Below are 19532 nucleotides of genomic sequence, written 5' to 3' on the forward strand. Positions count from 1 at the left end.
CATTTGCTAACTGCAAGTACGCTGGTGTACACGTATTTTGGAGAGGAGCAGCATCCCATAGTAAAGCTTTGTCAACAGTACATTCTGTACTTGTGCTCCCCCTATAGAAAAATACGTGCAGGTTTCATCCCTCTCATTCTCTTTAGCAAAGTGAGCCAGTTTAAATTGCATCCTGTGGTCAAGGCAGTTACAGCAAGTTGATACAACCCTGGTTTATATTATCTGATTAGTGCCACATAAGACACAGTCTGTGCAGTATCTGCCATAATGAAAACAGAATCCTGAGCCATGCTTCGAGGTACAGCAGCAAAAAGGGACATAGCATTTATATGACAGACAGGCATAAGTGCCATGGATGGTTTATAAACAGCTGAAAATGACCCAGTCATCCCAGACTTCTACACATGGTGGTGCAATTACGTCCAAGAGATGTGAAAGTAATGATTACTCTTGGCAGACTACAATATGGACTGCTACTTAGAGAGCATACCATTTAATAAGCTACTTTACTTCATGGAGACTTGCAATTCTCCACACAAGCACCTTAATATAACATGGTCCTTGCCATAGTAGAAGAGTTCACTTGCACTCAAATATCACAAGGCACTGAGTTATGCTTTGCAATTCCCACATGCCATTATTTCCCACTAACCCAATATAGAAACAAGTTAGAGAGCAAGGCGAGGGTGCTGATCCAGGAGAATGGCAAAGTTCTCTGCCTGCATGATCCCAGCAGACATGAATACAACGGACAAGCTTGTGATCTACAGCCCCAGCATCATGCTTCCCAAGAGCAAGAGAGGTTTTGCATCAAACTAGAGAGACCTAAAACCTAACCTAAGCCTTAGTGGATAAAAATGGGTAATGCACCCTTGGGTAGTTCGTGTATTTAGCATCTAGAACAAAAATGCCAGCTGTAGGATTAAATAAGACAAAATCAAGGCAGAATAAAGCTCAAAACTGGAATCAGACGTACAGCATTGATAAATTAGCAGGGCATGCTGCTGCTGTCCTTTTATAAAGTCTTTTTCTCTGTGTAATTCCAAAGGCATCCCAACCCTTCAGCAGCCAGCAATCTCCTGGAAATATGCAAACTGATTACCATTCTTCCCTAGACAGGAAACCAGCAAGCTTGGGCTGAGAGTCAGAAAGAGAAACTCTAGGGCTGACAGAGAACACTAGAACAGACACTTAAATGTGATGAGGGAGGGAAAAAGACATGGACCTGACTTCAAAGGTGCTAAATCGCTCAGGCCTCAGCCCTTCATCTGTGCATCCTTGTGCAGGGAATGCTTATTGCTATTTTAGAAACATCCAAATGCACTCTGCCTGTTTAACAAACCTGCAAGCCAGGATCAACACTCTGTCTTCTCTTGCTTGGTAAGCTCCTAAGGCTCATGGCCAGACATCCTCCTCCTCCAAATCCTGACAATAGGCTGCGAGAGGGTCCTACTGGTCTTGGTTAAAAGCAACTGCTGCCTATTTAAAGCATGAAAAGGACAGAACACGTTTTTAATATATTTGATCAAAGTTGCCTACTGTTAACATACGGTTTGGGGAAAAAAAAAGCGCTATAAAAATGTGCTAACCACATGTTTCTGCAGGACTTCAAGAGCTCGCAGAACGCCACCAGCTCTCCGACAAGATTAATGCATTTTTAACTGTGGGCGTACCCTTTCCCTAAAATACCAGCACAAAGATCCAGCCAACTCCCACACCAAAGGCTACGGAGCTCCAGAGGCTTTGAGTTTATCGCCATCTAGTGACAAGAGTAAAGCCATCCACAGAACCTCAGGCACGCTCTTTGCGGGGAGCCCCTTATCCCTCCAGCAGCAACACTAAACCGTACCTTGTGGCAGGGAGTTCCACAGATTACCTTTTGTTTCCTTCCCTTTCAGCTTAGGCAAGCGTTCTGCTCTTGGGAGATAAAAGGGAATGCATTTTCAGGGCAGCTTTCCTGTGTGCTGCACAACGATAGGCCTAAGGGAGCTCAATTCTTTTTCCCTCCTTTCTCTCCGAGGTCAGTCCACCTCATCTATCTGCTAGAATACAGACAAGGAAGAGTTAAATACACAGAAGTTAACTGCCTCAAACAGGAAATCAGCAGCAGAACCTAGATATCAAGTCCTTTGTCAGGGTTTATTTAAAACATCTCTATTTTTCACAGATTTCATTACTTCCTTCAACCACGTAATACCTGATTACAACGGGGTTGTCTCGGGCACAAAACAGGTTTTATAGGTAATGACTAATTAGCTCTGAACTTTCACCAGCATGGGCTGGGTAATACTGGATGTTCTGTAGGACAAGAAGCAATTGCAGGAAAAAAAAAAAACACATTTTTTATTAGCACAAAATAGAACAGAAAAAATAAAATGTGCCCTTTAAGGATGCTCATGCAATGGCTCAGGGTAAGGGAGAATTAAAGCTCACACAGACGTATTCTGATCCAATTCCTCTTTCACCATAACTCTTAGTAAACACCAGCCCTTCTACAGTAAATCTATGAAAGAAAGAGATTTTGAGAACTTTCCAATATGCTTGTGTAATAGATCATCAGAAGAATTCTTTCACTTCATCCCATCGGCCTTGTAGTACGTCCTTCAGTCTAATTGTAAATAGGAACTTCAGAAATCCAGCTTGTCTAAGACCCCTTTGCTCATAGTCAGGGCAGCAGCACAGGACTGTACAGCACTGCCAAGGCACTATATGAGAGCTCACACCATTCCCTTGGGAAGGAAAAGCATATTGCTGTCAGGTTTGCCCTTGGCAAAGTGCTCACTGAGATTGAAAGCTTCCTCCTACTGATTTCATCACACTCAGAAAAAAGTTAAATGTAATCCATGTACTTAAATATCCCTTTTTTAATTACAATTACAGGTGAACACTCATTACAGATGCGTTTATTGCTTTGAGCTTTTCAGGAATATCTTGGGTGTTTGCCATCCTTCAGGGGGTTTTTTCAAGCCAGCTCGTTTCCAGATGCGCTCCAAATCTTTCTCAAACTTGACCTAAAACAGAATATATAAAGAGACATAAAACTGTAACATAGTTTAGAAGCAACACTCAAGATTTCATCCCTTGTCCATGTGTCCCAGGGGGAAACCAGGAAATAATGTAGACACAAAGGAAAAATGCTTTTAGTAGGCAGCTTGTTCCAAGTGAGTTTCTAAGAAAACATACTGAACTGCACAAGCATTATTTTAAAGTCCAGTGCAAAGAAAACTGAGAAGATGGAAAATGAAACTGAGCAAATTAAGAGGATTTCCTCATCATGAAGTGCTCAACACTGCTACCTACAAACCTCAAGAAATGGCATTACAATTAGCCCCAATCTGCATCTAGGCAAGTTGAAAATCACCAGAGAATGAACTAAACTGTATTATAGCAAACCTAACAGCTGAAAGGTAGTGGTGAATGAAACACCTATGGCTTGAATGAAGTCCTATGTCTTCCTTCACCCCTTCTATTAAGGGAAGTAAAAGGCTTCTATACAGGAACAGGCAATAGGAAGCACTTAAGGATGCTGGCAGGACAGAACAGAAATCAAACCAGTCTCCCTGATGTAACACAGACACATGAATTAATCTTCCACACAAACACTAAAATCCCTCTCCATTAGCCACACATAAGTTACTGTCATGAAGAAAGGTTATGCATAGCAACTATCACACATACCTGTTTACAACCACAGAGACAGGGTGAATTACAGCTTCTGAAGATGCATAGGTCAAACACTAACCAGAAAAAGCTATTGTACCAGTAAATGCTGAATTCATTAAGGCTCCTGAGCTGCTGCTGCCACTTCCCCTAAATCAATTCCACTTAAAACCATGATTTGACACCTGAACCAGTCTGAGAAGCAGCCACATTTATGTCATGAAGCTCTCCACCCTGAGCTTACCTGCCGTTTCTTCTTGCGACCTTCCTTTATCCTCCTCCGTATGAACTTCCTTCTCTTCAGCAGCTTTTTGTACTTGTGCTTATTCATTTTCCTCCTGCGAATCTCCAACACGTTCTTACACTGAACCTTGTTGTTAGGTGTTCCTTCTCCTTCCTCCACATCACCTCCCTCATCGGCTGGGGGACAGTCATATCGCTGGAGGGGTTCCCGGCCAGCATCCTCCTGAGCATTGAGGCCTTCTGCTTTCGGAAGGAAGTACCTGACTGTGAGCCAGCTCTCCAAAGGGCTGATGGACAGTTTTCTGGGGATCAGAATCTCTTCCAGTTCAGGGTCATGGGATTGCTGAGCGTGGGCTCCGCTCTTGCTCGAGGGCTGCGTGCAATAGCGTGCAGGTGTAGAATGATAGCAAAGAAAGGAAGACACTGACCTGGGCAAACGGTGGCCTTGGAGGAGAAAAGAAATTCACTTAAGAGGCAGAAGTTTCAAACAGGACCTTAAGAAAAGCTCTGTCCAGCTCTCAAACCATCAGACCACTGTGGCCAGGATAACCTCCTAGAGGAAGCTGCTTACAAACTACGTTCCCATCACAAAAACAAGGAAGGATGTATTTAAACCGACTTACATTGCTATAACGTCATTACTAAAACTACATTATACAGTGTTTTACTGTATAAACTGCGTTAGTGCGGTTTGGAATGGGTAGGAAGCGGGTAGTCTGCTGGTTTAAGCCTTTCTGCTGCTATGCAATCTCCTCCTAAGCTTAAAAGAAGCCAAATCAGAGCTACACAATACTGATAGACCAGAGACATAACAAGAGCCTCACCGCTCCTGCCCTGCTCGCTGGGACAGGAGTTTCTGGGAGCAAGCACAGAACCACCCCAACCAACAGAGCAAAGCACATGAGCCCAGATCACAGAACAGCCACGCACCTGCAAGCCGGGAAGCCCTCAGCAGATGGGAAGCCGCCTGTGCTATTAACATGCTGCTTCACTCCGCTCACTGTCGGAGGCAGGAAGGGCTGTGAAAACAAGAACACCGATTACAACGAGGTAAATACGTTCCCAAAGCTCTTCCCTACTGCCCCCCAAGAGGCGGGCTGAGGCACCTGCAGCACCCTCCTCACTCCACCAACACTCCCTTATGTTCTGCCGCAGAGGCCTGGCCCACAGGCACCGCTGCAGACGTGATTAATAAAGCTTCGGCCTCCCTAGGCTCAAAACCAAGGCCGCTTCAGCCGCCAGGCACACAGCTCGCGGTGGTGTGGGGGGAACGGTGCTTCCATAGCACAAAACGGAGGGGAAGCGAGGCGCAGCCCCGCGGCCTAACCAAGGGCCATCACCGAGGGCGGCCGGCTCGCCCCCGCCGCAGCCCCGCACCGCTGCTCCCCTCAGCCCGCGGCCGCCATCACTCACCAGCCCACCCGCCTCTGCCCCGGAACTTCCGGCCGCCGCCGCGCAGGCGCCGGGCTCAGGGCATGGGGGTGAAGGGCGGCGGGGCCGTGCCTCTGCCGCGCTGCCCTCGCAGCCGGCAGCAGAGCCGGGGCAGCGCTCCAAAGGCTGTGGCAAAGGGGCGCTGCCCTTCCCCGCTGCCTGCTCCCGCCGTGTGGGTCATGGAGCGGGGGTGTTTCTGTCCGCATTCCCCACAGCCAGCTGGGGGAAGAGCGTGGAGACGGCTCCAGGGAGATGATGGAGCAGGTTTCCAGTCCATCAAGGGGCCATGAGGAGGCTGGAGCAGGCGTGCGGTGATCGGAGAAGGGGAATGGCTTTAACCTGCCCGAGGGGAGACTGAGATGAGCTCTTAGGCAGAAGCTCTTCCCTGTGAGGGTGCTGAGGCGCTGGCACAGGGTGCCCAGAGAAGCTGTGGCTGCCCCATCCCTGGCAGTGTTCAAGGCCAGGTTGGAGCAAGCTGCTCCAGTGGAAGGGGTCCCTGCCCGTGGAACTGGATGAGCTTTAAGGTCCCTTCAACCCAGACCACTCTGGGGTTCTGTGATGACTCCTTTCCCACATCCAATTCCAACGAAACAGTTCAACGAGCTTGCCCCTTACCTGTTGGGTTTGTGCTGGTCCCGCAGGCACCCTTTGAGAGGGGAAGTCAATGGCTGGCAGTTGATAGCACTGCACTTTGCTCACCTGCTCAACCACAGCAGCCCATCACGGAACGCTGCTCACGGGGTCGTTAGTGAGACTTCGTATCCCTGTCAGCACAGGGACCACGGGAGGCACACAGACAGCGCTCCATGCACACCCGCAGCCGCATCCGAGGGCAGGTCTGAGGGTGGCTGCTGTCCAGGAACAGCCGCGCCTGTCTCTCCCACTTACCTGGCTGCTGTTTGTCTTTGACTGGTACAGGAGCCCACCGCCTTGGCGCAGCATGAAAGTGCCTCATCAGCTGGCAGGGGGGAGCGATGCTCAAGCCAACCCCAGACTTCAAAGAACTTTCTGCTTTTATACTCACTCCCAGGCAGAACACAGGGTGCTTGTTCACCAGCTGCTTTGAGGATTTCAGCCTAGAACAAGGGTCTGCCTCAGCTCCAGGTCCACCCCACCACGTCAAACCCATCTAGCCCTAAGGGCGAGAGTTTCTTCCTGCAATGTACGTTTCTCTGGTCAGGGAACAGAAACCTATGTGCAGACAAATGAAGTGGTTCAGTAAACAGGCTGTTTGTTTAAACAGGGCTTTATTGAAGACAATTCAGAAGTTTATGTACAAAACAGCATTGCCACCCCCATATCAGGATGTTAGTCACCCACTGGGAACAAAGCAAGTGCCTGGTGTGTGCTGTCAATCTGGGGACATGCAGAGGTTGCTGAGGAGTTGAGAGAAGTACCAAATCCATGTAGTTTAGAGCTGGGCAACTGCAGCCTTGGCTCCATTAGGACTGAAGGAAACCAAAGAACCTTTCCCAGAGCCATGTCTCCAGTAGACTGGAATCTGACAGCATACACTGGGCCTTACTCTGAGGTCAGGTCATTTACTTCTGCAAAGAGTTTGGTTTTGGAAGTGATGAGGAACCAGCCCCTGGATCTACCTTGCTTTATCTTCTATCTATTTTAGGTGGTTCCATCACTAAGAGCACAGTAGTATTTGCAGGAGGCATTAGAACAGAGCAGTAGCAATACCAAGGAGAAGAGTCGGCCACCTCACTTCCCACATACACCTAGAAAGAGGCTGGTATCCAACTGGCTATTTCAACTAGTGTATAAGAAAACCCTAGGGACACAGACAATAGTGGCACAGTTAAACAGTGACTGATGTGCTGTTTCTGCAGTGTGCTGGGCACTTCTACCACGGTAGTGTTTCCCCTTGCCAGTCCAGGAAGGAACCGTTCTCCTTTTCGCCAAGACGGTCCAGAACAGAGAGGATACCAGGGATAGCCTCTTGCACCTGCATGGGAGCCTACAGCAAATCAAGTTAGATCATTACAGGGAATATCTTACAGAAGAGAATCAATGGCATTTAAGGAGTTACTAGAATCAAGGGGGATGTATTTTCATGCTTCTCAAGGGCCTCTGCAGCACACGGAAGTGTACACTGTGCAGAGGGCTCTTGCACAAGGGCTGGGACAACACAGGAGTCATGCTGTCACATTTCACATGTCACTTACCATGTTTCCACCCATGTCTGTCTGAAGCCAGCCTGGATGCAAAGAAATACAAAGAATTCCATCCGATTTCAAGTCTGCAGCGAGGCACCTGGTGATCATGTTCAGCGCAGTCTATGGGAGTGGAAACCATCGATCAGCGTGCTAGCTTTACAAAGCTTGAGCAAGACCTTAAGCCAAGCTAAGTGTCACCTCCCTTCCACCATGCTGCCAAAGGAAGGGGCAGTAACAGTATCACAGTAACTTATCCAGGCTTAGTGGGGCTTCATTCTCAGAGATGCCTTCTAAGAGAAGCACTGTGAAAGCTCTGTTGCCATTAGCTTACTGCCCAAAGATGAAACCAAATTATGATGGAAGTTAAAGAGCCATGTGAAACTGCTAAGGAGCTGTGGAGAAAATAATATTGACATAAGGACTCTGTTTTTCTGCAGTAATCACTACACAAACATTCCGGGTTTGACTTCTGAACAGGGAAAACAAGCACACCAACAGCTTATGAGGAGGTGGTGTAGGAGAAACTGTAACGCCTGATCTTGACTGTACAAACTCTGGATGTGACAAACCTCAAAACTCCACCTTTCCTTAGCAAGCATTGCCAGGTACAGCTCAGCACACCTTTTGTGGAGTTCCATGCTTGCTGTCTTGCTTGGACTGGACAGGAACACAACTAATAGGTTACACACCTGATGGCATCAGTTCTTCCCTGAATGCCAAGTCCCTCTGCAATGGGTCTGTATGGGAGCCATGATGGAACCTGTTCTTAAGAAGCTGGCATGCTCGCTCCAGGTGTATGGTTTTCCCATTTCCAGCCACATGAGGAACAAGGACAGTTCCTGTGTCAGCCTGTCCAAGAGGTGCTGCACACCTCACCTCATCATCCTAAGCTCAGAGTGGTCTTTAACTCGCCCATTGAGCACAGCCCACAAACCTTTGCTATCCTGTAGGGGTAGACCTTGAGGAACATCTCATTTGCCTGGACGAGTTGCATGGAGGCAGCAAGAGAGGACATATTGATAATAGCAGCTCTGTGGCAGCCCATTCCCGTGCTCAGCTGGGCTGCCTTCCTCAGAAGGGGGAGAAATGCCTGTGGAAACAAGAGTTTGTGTGAACTTGGTCAGTTTGCCCTTGGCCAAAGCAATCTATGGAGAAGGGTGATGGCTCCCCATACAAGCTGACTATAGGAAACCTGTCTACAACAGCCAGCTGTAGGTAGCAAGGACCTTCAGTCTCTTCTGGCCACCTCCTAACCCAGCCAATCCACTGAAGTGACCTTATACCAGGTGCATTTAAATTAAAAGAGCCTTAATAAAATGATTTCTTGCTGCTCTCTAGGCACACAGTGTGATATGAGAACTGTGTCTGTGCAGTCCCAGGGTGACAAATGCTTTGGTTACAAGGGGAAAAGCCTCTTCTAGTACCATAGATTAAGCACGTGCCTCCCAATTCTTACCTTGGTGACCATCAGCTGGGCAACTGTGTTGGTTTCATAAATGGTGAGCATCGTCTCTGCTGTGACTTCTTCCAAGGAAGCAAGCACATTGATGCCAGCGTTGTTAATGAGGCAGTTCAGACCTTTGTCGCCCACAATCTCCTCCACTTCCTTGACTACTTTCTTGATGCTGTTTTCGCAGACCACATCTGCACAGAGGAGCCAACAACAGCCACAGTGTGTGGGTCAGATGCTGTTTGTCACTGTCCGACGCGTGCCAAACCAAAGCTAAGGCATTAGTCTGAATGGGGACAGCACGCTGAGATGACAGCGTGAGGAGGACTTCACATAGATTATGTTATCTGAAGAGGAGGGTGATGGTTTTTCAGCTACTGATCACCCAAGAGACCTGTTCCTTCAGATGCACTCACCTGACTTAGCTGAATATAATGATGTATAAGCCGTTTACTCACCCAGCTGAAGGAGCTTGATGTTGCTGTATTGCTTGCTGAGCTGCTGGAGTTCCTAGAAAGAAGAAATCTTTCGGGTTATCTTTTACATAGCCATGACTATTACATAAACCAGCTTGAAATCTGCACCTCCAGCACTGAAACTGCCATTTCTTTTCGTAACTGGACTGCAGGCACTGACACTGCTGTGGCTGCAACCTGCTGAGCAGCTTTCCTGAGAGCAAGATCAACTGCCTCAAGAAACTGGACTCTTCATACTCAAGACCACCAGCACACTGAGTTAAGAGTTCTCGGTGCGGGCAGCTCGAGGTGTGCTTGCAGGGTAACCAAAGGTCTTTGATCAAGCAGCTCCCAGTGCCAGTTACAGCAGACCCAAAGCTCACAGTGCATTCCAGGACAGGAATTCCTCACTTCTTTAAGGAAAGCAGAATTCTCCTGAAGCTCAGCTCGTGCGTTACATCAGTTCAGGGCTACAGGAATGCTTAAGAAAAGCCATTTGGAATTAGTGTTACTAAATTAGTGGAATTTAGTACAGTTTCCTAGCAGTTTTCCCATGGAAATTCTGTTTTCCTGCACTCTCCTTAGCTTCAATTCTTTTAACTGAAGGTAAAGCACACATGAAACCAGTTACATACACAGCAACTGTCCACAAGAGCTATTCTCTCCCTGCTAGATAGCTGTAATTCACTCATCTGCCTACTATCTCTTAGCAGAGAACTGACTGGTGTTCTTGGAGGAAATCAGTGCTATCCTGGTGTTGCTGCTGGACAAAGTGTGTCCAAATTCCAGCTGGAATACTGAAGTTTCTGTGCCATGTAGCCAAGTGGGAAGCACGGCCAAATGTAACAGATGGATTACATACTCCCAGCTATGTTTAGGAGACTGAGCAACCTGGCCAAACATTCCAGCTCAAGCAGATCCATTTCTTTAGGAGCCCTTTGGGAATAGGGGTTAGGAGGGCTGGTTTTGAAAGAGTACTTCTTTGCCACTTGGAGACACTTTGGGACTCGGTGTCCTCTGTCAAGCTGTAATGCATTACATCCTTTATCTCAGTTCATACTCTGCAGGATTCCCTCCAGGCTTGTTTAGAGAACTTGTTCTCCCACTGAGGACAATCTACAACTGCAGTTAAGGCCATTAAGGGGAGGGGAAAGGAAGGGGAACAAGTCAGAAGCACAAAACCAGAAGACATTCCTTCCCCTGGATAGGGCTTAATGGGAGAGTTTTCAACAGATGAAAGGCTCAGAACACACTGTCTTGTTTATCGATAGCCAGCCATGAAATAGTTCTGCCATGTCAAGGCCTGCAATAATTCTGGGGCTTTGGACTGGACTTCGGTTTGACAGCATCACTTACTTGATAATAAACTCCAGAAGTGCTCTGGCTTCCCAAGGTTTGTTCATTTATTTATAGCCACATTGCTTTACTCTCTGGCAGAAACAAGCTACTAACTTCTGCTAAAAGGCCAGAGATGTTCTGTGTAGTGACAGCAGCCGAGAGGCTTCTGAAGTGAGAAAGCAATATGTTCAATTACCAACTCCAAAGAGGGCAGGAATAAGCATTCATCCAGAACATAACCAGCATGAAATTACAGTTGCTGGATGCAAATCAGCTTTCAAATGCAATGATTTTTCCATTGGGTTAATTACTTGGTTAACAAGTGACTCCCACTTCAGTGCTTGAAGTTTCTCAGAAACAGTTTCCAGGCATAAAACTACCTTAGAGAGCGTTGGTCTTCGAGAACATTATTCTGCCTTAGATTAGGATATAAACAGGAGATGAAAATCCTCTCAGGAAACCTAAACACTGCAGGAAAGCCTCTCCTTTTCCCTGCTGTACCTAGAAGGAACATGCAGGGAGGAGCACTGAGGCACATTGCACTGCCATGAATGCAGCATGTCTGAATACAGCCGTTTTGAGCCGTGTGTGCTGCTTCTCTCCCCCCACCCCAGGTAGTTCTGATCAAAGACACCAAAAGCCTCCTGTGTCCAGAGAGCTCTGGAAGTATTACTGCAATGCAATGCAGTGCAGCCCATAGAGAAGAATAAGGGAGCTCATTGGCACTGCTGTTTGAGGTGCAGCTCGTGCTTTAATGTCAGTTCATGCGGTAAGTACAGCTGACATAGCCCAGGCTAAGTCATTTTTAGTTGGAGTAATGTGATAACCAAATTGAAACCAAGCAATACAAACCCAACACCACAACCCCCTCGTAGCTCTGCACCTGGATAGTGCCCCCTGAGAATGCATTCTTAGGGATTCCAAGGAAAAATTACCCTCTGATTAGCATCTCCTTTCCTGCCTGCTGATCCTAACTACGATTAACAAAGAGCCAGCCTAATCCACTTTAAACAAGGCTATCCCAGGTACAGCTCCATCAATACGCAAGGTATTTATTGCTGGATCTCAGGCAGGAATGTTGTCTTTGTCATTTAGCAAGATTTACTCCGTCTTCTTTCTGAAAGCATTATTCACTCTGGTTACAACTCTTGGAAAGGACCTGGCCATCCGAGGCCAGTTGGAAGCAATCAAGCCAAACTAACAGAGACTGTAGGCAGCTTTGTCAGGCAAAGAGCACTTGGGTATCCGTCACATCATCCTGCTTGGACAAAGTCAAAGATGGATCATATTGAGACAGGCTATCCGGTATCACAGTGTACAGCCAACTCACTGTTTGGCTGTGTTGATGCTTACACTGAGCTCCTGCAGACTGCCCCAAATCCAGAAGAGCTGAATCTTAATGCTGTAGGAAGTGCAAAACACTTCCAGAATAAAGCAACAGACCAACACTGTAATAACCTTTGAATAAGAATGAGAAGGACCTCAGGAATGCCCCCTTTGCCTGTTACAGCACCTCTGTGTCTCACTACAGCACTGTCCTTCCCAATAGCAGCCACATGGCTTAAATATGTAGGAAAGGAAAACCACAACCAAAACCTGACAGAGACAGTGAGCAGGAGCACTTCAGTGCGAGCTCTGTGTCTGACAAGGGAACAGACACAGCACTGTTGGTAACACTATCTCCTACTTCAGAGGAAGGGAAACAGCACATTAAGCCCTGGAAGCTTTCCAGAGTCCAGAAGAGGACTCTTGAGCAGGGAGGAACTGAACGCTTTCTTGTTCACCTGGGAACACACTTGGGCTTGCAGGGAGAGCAGGAGGAACAAGAGATGCTCCTGTCCCACACTCGGCTCTCAGCACAGCCAAGCTGAGTACACAGAGTGCTGTGAACTGATTTACACTGGGGCCATTTGGATCCCTTCAGCTACCTGGCTCCCCCCAGAAAGCCATCTCTTCCTTTTACATCCCAGTAGGTCATAGTGGGGACTACAGCATCATTAGGTGCAGCCTGAGACTTTAGGTCAGAGGGGTTTTCCCACTTACGGGGAAGCAGGATGGGGGAAAAGGAGCAAGAAACCAAAGCAGCGTGGGGGGAGAACACAGATGGGTCCATGAGCCATCTGCCTTATAATAACCACGCTGTGGTTTTGTCCATCTGGAGTGCAAAGACAGGACATCAGGATCATTCTGCGAGAGGTTTGTAGCTGCTTCCTCTCTCTTGGAGCGGCCCAAGCGAAGGCAGCTCCGAATCAAAGCGTGGCTGAAGGAGCCTCGCATGGTGCTTTTCGAGGAGGGGCAGCGGTTATCTCGCTTCGCCTGCAGGCCTGCTGAGTGTTATCGTGTGATCTAAAAGCCATTTGTTAGGCAAATGTTCCGCGGAGGCCACCTAGGAGCTATTCAGCACAAGAAGGCTGAGTTTTTACAACTCCTGCCAGCACACTCACATGCAAGAGCCTGCAGCTGCTCAGCATTAGCCAGGGTGAGCGAGTTACAGGGGTGCTGCTTTCTGCAGTAAGCAGAGGAAAGCAGAGCCCAGCATCTCTTCCTAAAGTCAGCTCCTCGGGGCTCTTGTCCATCCGCTGTTCAGAGGACTCCGGAGTATGCAGTTATCTCCGTGTCAGCTACACCCTGAGATTCCTTGGATAACTCGCAGCTCCCAGGGAATTGCTGCTGACTGTCATCCCCTCAATGCATTTGCCAGGAGCTAAGTATATCTCATCACTTTTCCTCTAAAAACTGGCATTCTGCTTTTAAACGGCTTTTCATTTAAGTTCTGCCTATCCTCTTTTCCCCTCCCTGCATTCTGCAATAGGATAATGCTATTGTACCAAACCCGGTGAGAGCAGACTGTCCAAGGCTGCTGTTCTCCAAGTCCATCCTCAAATCCAGGAGGAATAAGGGACAGTGCATTCATATAAAGCAGGATATCTTATATGGTCCCTTCCCACAGAGAAAAACGGGAGGAAACAAAAGTAAACTGCTTGAATCACCATCAAGAGACAAAGGCAGCACTGACAGCTCAGGTGTGCAGAGAAAGAACAAGCCCCTCACCATCACAGCCCAGTCTGTGTGGTCAACAGGCAGGTATTAAATGGGCAAAGCCCATTTTGTGTGCACTAAGGCAGTGCCTTGGGAGGGCAGGAACCTGAACGCAGGGGTTTCAGTGCTTGGGAAGTCAGTGAAGGGAAAGCAAAGGAAAGAAGATGGCTGCACCTTTGCCTTTCCTTTCCCATCCCACACTCAACATTGCCAGATTGGATCCAAGCTCGGAGCCAGTGGTTGCGCATGGTGCCAAGACTCCCGTGGCTGGAGGCTCGAGCACGCCTGTGCTTGCCCTCTGCCAGCGAGAGGGACTGGCAGCAGGGTGGAAGCACCTCAGAAGGTGGAACGGCTGTGCCAAGGCTGTGCGCTGCAGATGGGACGGATAACACCAGCGAGACAACCACAGCACCTTCACTAAAGATCTCCCTTCCTTGCGGAGCTTCCAAAGCCATCTGTTCGAAATGTGCTTTCAGCTGGCTGCAGAGGTTCCTATTGATGTCCTGCCAAAGCGCAGCACATGGCCTAGAGGTCCTTAGAAAGAACAAAAACCCACCCTGATCCACCAAGGACAAGTCTCCCCCCCAACCAGCCCATTGGGATGCACCCCATGTGGCCTGCAGAATCGCCACTGGGGTTACTGGAATGCGGCTCTTGGCCAGCTTCCTGCCTACAGGAATCGCGGCTGCCAGTCTTTCCAGGTTTCTCCCACTGCTAGCGAGGAGTGACCCAGCCTCTTCCCAAGCACACTGAGCTGCTTGTGCAGGTTTTGCCAGCCTTCCTGCTCAAGGTTTTTAAGTACTGGCAATGAAAACCCTCACAAAGCTCTGTGAAGCTCAGGTGATGCTTCCTAGGAAGCTCTTTAGAGTCAATATAAGGCAGAAGTTCTTCGCTATGAGGGTGCTGAGGCGCTGGCACAGGGTGCCCAGAGAAGCTGTGGCTGCCCCATCCCTGGCAGTGTTCAAGGCCAGGTTGGACACAGGGGCTTGGAGCAAGCTGCTCTAGTGGAAGGGGTCCCTGCCCGTGGGGAACTGGGTGAGCTTTAAGCTCCCTTTAAGGTCCCAAACCATTTTGCTCCCCGCTGTCATTGATCCATGTCCATTACAATGAGAAATCACTGCTGAACACGAGGGCCAGTTGGTGAAAAAGCACCTCCCTCAGCATGAAAGCAGCTTTAGAACAAACAAGTGAGCAGGGAGATTTCTATCTCACAACAGGTCCGATGTCTCCGCTGGTTTCCTGCACCACGGCTGCTGTGCTGAGGGTTGTGCAATCACCAATAGGAAACGCAGCTGGGACGAGAGCCAGAGCTTGTAACAGGAGTTAAAAGCAACCGGGATGATGGTGAATACCTGTGCAGGGGCTCATGTAGCACAGAAGGGGGGGTGAGGGGGCTGCAGGAGCCTGCTGGACTGTTTCTCAGCAAGTCTATTCAGAAGCATCCTAAACGTGCCTTTGTGCTGGAGAGAGATTCTGACATGAAACAAAGCTTTTTCCCTTTAGCTCTATAAGCACCTGCAGAGCAGCACAGGGCTGCTGGAGCGGTGAGAACACAAGCATGACCTGCACTATAACCTCTGAAGGAGAGGGGCTTTGGACAAGGGATGTAGGGACAGGGCAAGGGGAATGGCTTTAACCTGCCAGAGGGGAGACTGAGATGAGCTCTTAGGCAGAAGCTCTTCCCTGTGAGGGTGCTGAGGCGCTGGCACTGGGTGCCCAGAGAAGCTGTGGCTGCCCCATCCCTGGCAGTGTTCAAGGCCAGGTTGGACACAGGGGCTTGGAGCAAGCTGCTCCAGTGGAAGGGGTCCCTGCCCGTGGCAGGGGTTGGAGCTGGAGGAGCTTTAAGGTCCCTTCCCACCCAAAGCACTGTGTGGTTCTAAGGGGGAGCCTCACAGCATCTCCGAGCACTTCTGTGGAGCAGTGAACAAAGTTGTCGCGTTTCCTCCGGTGCCGGCATGGTGCGATCGGAGTGCTCACACACTGTGACTCTGAACAGAATGAAACCCACCAGGAGGGAGCAGGCACAGAAGCTCTGTTTACATCCCTTCGAGCCAGGGAATTCTGCTAAGGCAGCCTCGTGCCGTGCTTTAAATAATGCAGAGGCTTTCGGCATCAATTCTCAATGTAATGGGGATCAAATATGCTTTTGGTATCGATTTTCCTACCGAATACCTATGGATTTTGGGTGCTTGAGAGAGTCATTGTTGAGAGCTCAGATTCCTGCAGCTCTGGAGCCCTAGAGCTTTGCTAAGAAAGGAGGAGGAGGGTGATACCTGGGGGCACTGCCGTGCTGCCCTGCAGCATCCTGCCCCACTGAGGAGTCAAGCTCACACTAGAGACAGAGCAGAGGAATGGCCACAAAGTGAGCAGACCCCTATCCCTCATTGATTTGCCTCCCAAAGGCTCCTGGAGTGCCCTTAATCTGCCTGACAATCATTTATAACAGCCTGGGGATGGGGCAGGACTCCGAGCACGTTACTGCACTGCTGTAGCAGCAAGAATGAAAGGGCAAGGGGGTGCAAGGGAATCCACAACCAGCAGCACGTAACAAAAGCCACTATGCTTTCAGCAGGAGGCTCCGGTCCCTGCCCAGCCAAGAAAGGCACTAAAAGGGGTGTTTAACTCATCATTCATTCGGGCGTTCTCACTCACTGCAAGTCAAGTGGAGAAAGGGGAGAGTCAGACAGGGCACAGCCCCTTCTAGGGCACAGACCCCGTGCAGAAAGGACAATGGAAGCTGTAACGGGTTGTACTGGGAAGGATTTTGGAGGCGTGGAAGAAGCGGCGCTTGGGATGCCTGAGCGGGGGTTCCCGCTGCCCTCGGGAGCGGGCGGCAGCATCCCGACAGCTCGGAGGCTCCCACAGCACCAGCTCCATCCATCCATCCATCCATCCATCCATCCATCCATCCATCCATCCATCCATCCATCCATCCATCCATCCCCGCACTTGCTGCCGGGACTTGCACTCCCAGCAGTGCCCCCCGCTATCCCCCGGTACCACTTGATCCCCGAGCTGCATCTTCCCCTCCGGGGCAGGAGGGCTCCGGTGCCCGCAGGGCAGAGAACGGCCGCAGCCCCTCCCGGCGCTCGCAGCCCGCTTACCTGCGCCTTGTCGGGGTACCGGCAGGTCGCGATAACGAAGTCCGGGGAGGGGCTGGCGGCTGCGAGGCCCCGGACCAGCCCCAGCCCGATGCCCCGGCTGCAGCCGGTGATGAGCACGGAGCGGCAGCGCGGCTGGGACATGGCTGGCTCGGCTCGCTCCGCTCCGCTCCCGGCGCTGCCCCACGCGGTTCTCAACCTGCGCGGCGCGGACCCGGCACCGCCGCCCCGGTCCCGCCCCGCCCGGCGCCTCCCACCGCTGCCTCCCGGCCCCGCAGCCCCGGCGGGCGGTCACACACGGGGAGAGCTCGGCTTGTTCCTTCCTCCCTCTCTCGCAGAGGTCACAACTGACCCGAGCCCCGCGCCGCGCTGCGGGAGGCTCCGCTCCGCTCCGCACAGTGCTGGGGAGAACCAGGACCTTGGCACAACAGCACCGCCGGACACCAGCTGGGCCCCGGGCCCCTGGCTCCATCCTGCGTGCAAAGAGACCGGCAGCTTTCCAGGGTTATCACAGAGCCACACACTGGTTTGGGTTGAAGGGACCTTAAAGCTCCTCCAGCTCCAACCCCTGCCACGGGCAGGGACCCCTTGCACTGGAGCAGCTTGCTCCAAGCCCCTGTGTCCAACCTGGCCTTGAACACTGCCAGGGATGGGGCAGCCACAGCTTCTCTGGGCACCCTGTGCCAGCGCCTCAGCACCCTCACAGGGAAAAGCTTGTGCCTAAGAGCTCATCTCAGTCTCCCTTCGGGCAGGTTAAAGCCATTCCCCTTGTCCTGTCCCTACATCCCTTGTCCAAAACCCCTCTCCAGGTTTCCTGCAGCCCCTTCAGGCACTGGAGCTGCTCTCAGGTCTCCCCTTCAGGAGCCTTCTCTTCTCCAGGCTGAACCAGCCCAGCTCTCTCAGCGTGGCTCCAGAGCAGAGCTGCTCCAGCACCTTCTTCTTTGACCAGACTTTGTCTTAGGACTGCTGAGACAACACTGAAAACACCACTGCCTTTCCCTGTGCTCTCCCTGATTTACTCCCATAGAAATATTCGCTCTGCCCTTGGCACTGGATTAGCTGCATTCAATTTGAAGACTCCCTGCTCCTTACACACCGCTAGTACAGTCGGGCCAGTCTGTTCCTCCCTTTCTCCCAGCAGCCATGGGCAAGGAGCAGCCACTGCCACTTAAGCTCAGCCTTGCGGATAAGAGGCCAGTTTCACACACGGAGCTTTGGAATTAACGCATCCAGCCATGCACACGCTGTTCATGCTCACACACAGAACTCACTGCACCATACCCAGGGGGATCCAGAGCATGTGATTATTGCTCTGCCATATGTAGAAATGAACGTGCATATCCATCACCCTTTGTTTAAAGTGGAGCCACACAATTAGATTCCACTGTTCTCATGGGAAAAGCTCCTCATTGTGCGAAGATGGGATGTGGCAACGAGCCAGCAGCAGGGCTGCCCTGTACACCGATACCTGAGCTTTCTCCTTTCCTCCAAAGAAAGCTCTGTTCCAGACATCTCTGTCTCACAAACACGAACACTCTCTTCTTCCCCCAAGGGATTCATCCATTACCCCCCTTCCCATGTGCACACCGTTCATTGCAGAGCAATTCTTTGTGCGTTATCTACCACGTTTTGATGGGTTGGGAGAATTTAAAACAAAAAGAAATCCCTGTCAGGCATAAGACTGCTCAGTCAACCTCTTTGTGCCTGTAATGTATGCAGCCCTCGCTGTCAGCACATCCGAGCGCTGCCAAGCAGAGCTGGAATTCTGGGCATGAGTTAAGCCCAGAGCAGCAGCGCTGGGATTGGAAGCAGACACCCAGCTTGGGGGACAAACCCTGCAACAATGAGAGAGGGCAACAGTCGAACCGACTCACCCAAGCCACTGGAGACACCCGTTTGACTCTTCACGCTGTGCCTGGTGCTGTGACTGCAGTCTGGGATTCGGAGTCTTCTCAGAGGGGAGGAAACAAACTGCAAGAAGAGGCTTTCCTCAGTGAATAAAGCAATTTACAATCCCTGCTATTGTCTGGATGCATGAGATTCAGAAATGACACATACAGAATCCCATGTAATGCTTTACAAAGCTCCAAGGCTGTGCTAAACACAAAAAGCTCTTATTCATGGAGTTACAGAATGGGTTGGAAGGGAGCTTAAAGCTCACCCAGTTCCAGCCCCCTGCCATGGGCAGGGACCCCTTCCACTAAGAGCAGCTTGCTCCAAGCCCCTGTGTCCAACCTGGCCTTGAACACTGCCAGGGATGGGGCAGCCACAGCTTCTCTGGGCACCCTGTGCCAGCTCCTCAGCACCCTCACAGGGAAGAGCTTCCACTACTTTTATAGATGGGAAAACTGGGACACAGTCATACGCGGATTCCCTTCCACCAGCTGGAGTTCAGGATGTGCAGCCCCACTCACGTATTCTCACCGTGTCCTTTCCCTTCGCCTTGCAGCAAGTCCTGCACACTACAGCTCCTCAAGCCCTGCTTGTGTCTAACTCTTGAAGCCAAGGCCAGATTTCAGCAGGCTGTTTTAACCACACTCTGAGAAGCCAAATTCTTGGGCTGTTTATCTCAACCCTGAGTTGGAGGTACCAGAGGCAGAATTGCTTTGCTTAGTAATTTCTCACCTACGTTTAAAGACAATAAAAACAA

General features: G+C 50.2%; 2 protein-coding genes across 6 annotated transcripts in view; both read right to left on the reverse strand.

Moving 5' to 3' along the window:
* Window positions 1-2846: 2846 nt before the first annotated feature.
* Window positions 2847-5335, reverse strand: AURKAIP1 (aurora kinase A interacting protein 1). Of its 2 annotated transcripts, none has more exons than XM_061450254.1 (4): window positions 5317-5335; window positions 4834-4922; window positions 3905-4347; window positions 2847-3011 (listed from the first exon to the last, which is right to left on the reverse strand). In XM_061450254.1, the coding sequence occupies exons 2-4, from the start codon at window positions 4883-4885 to the stop codon at window positions 2904-2906; spliced, it is 603 nt and encodes a 200-aa protein (XP_061306238.1). In that variant the 5' UTR covers window positions 4886-4922; window positions 5317-5335; the 3' UTR covers window positions 2847-2903. The 2 variants fall into 2 exon arrangements, with proteins under 2 accessions (XP_061306238.1, XP_061306237.1); XM_061450253.1 differs by having other exon boundaries at window positions 5281-5326.
* Window positions 5336-6232: 897 nt separating this feature from the next.
* Window positions 6233-19532, reverse strand: part of LOC133267741 (C-signal-like) — a 120041-nt gene continuing 106741 nt past the window's right edge. The window contains exons 1-6 of one of the 4 annotated variants that reach the window (XM_061450268.1): window positions 16886-17146; window positions 9408-9459; window positions 8956-9143; window positions 8434-8589; window positions 7509-7619; window positions 6233-6525 (exon numbers count right to left, since the gene is read on the reverse strand). In XM_061450268.1, the coding sequence (XP_061306252.1) occupies window positions 6511-6525; window positions 7509-7619; window positions 8434-8589; window positions 8956-9143; window positions 9408-9459; window positions 16886-17026 (663 nt within the window). In that variant the 5' untranslated portion in view covers window positions 17027-17146 and the 3' untranslated portion in view covers window positions 6233-6510. Of the gene's footprint in view, window positions 6526-6564; window positions 7301-7508; window positions 7620-8433; window positions 8590-8955; window positions 9144-9407; window positions 9460-10295; window positions 11217-16885; window positions 17147-19532 lie in introns of those variants that run through there. The other 3 variants (XM_061450267.1, XM_061450266.1, XM_061450269.1) reach the window with 3 other exon arrangements.

The sequence above is a fragment of the Pezoporus flaviventris genome, unplaced genomic scaffold (assembly GCF_033815535.1).
Source record: "Pezoporus flaviventris isolate CSIRO_AGI_PZ_B2104156 unplaced genomic scaffold, CSIRO_AGI_Pfla_v1 ptg000009l, whole genome shotgun sequence".
Classification (NCBI taxonomy): Eukaryota; Metazoa; Chordata; class Aves; order Psittaciformes; family Psittacidae; genus Pezoporus; species Pezoporus flaviventris.

What these genes read in the sequence shown, in the direction of transcription:
- AURKAIP1 (XM_061450254.1), bottom strand. Translation starts at nt 4,885, where the DNA reads ATGTTAATAGCACAGGCGGCTTCCCATCTGCTGAGGGCTTCCCGGCTT. An exon ending in GAGGGCTTCCCGGCTTGCAG is followed by an intron (nt 4,348 to 4,833) that starts GTGCGTGGCTGT and finishes TTCTCCTCCAAG; the next exon opens with GCCACCGTTTGCCCAGGTCA. An exon ending in GTCGCAAGAAGAAACGGCAG is followed by an intron (nt 3,012 to 3,904) that starts GTAAGCTCAGGG and finishes ATTCTGTTTTAG; the next exon opens with GTCAAGTTTGAGAAAGATTT.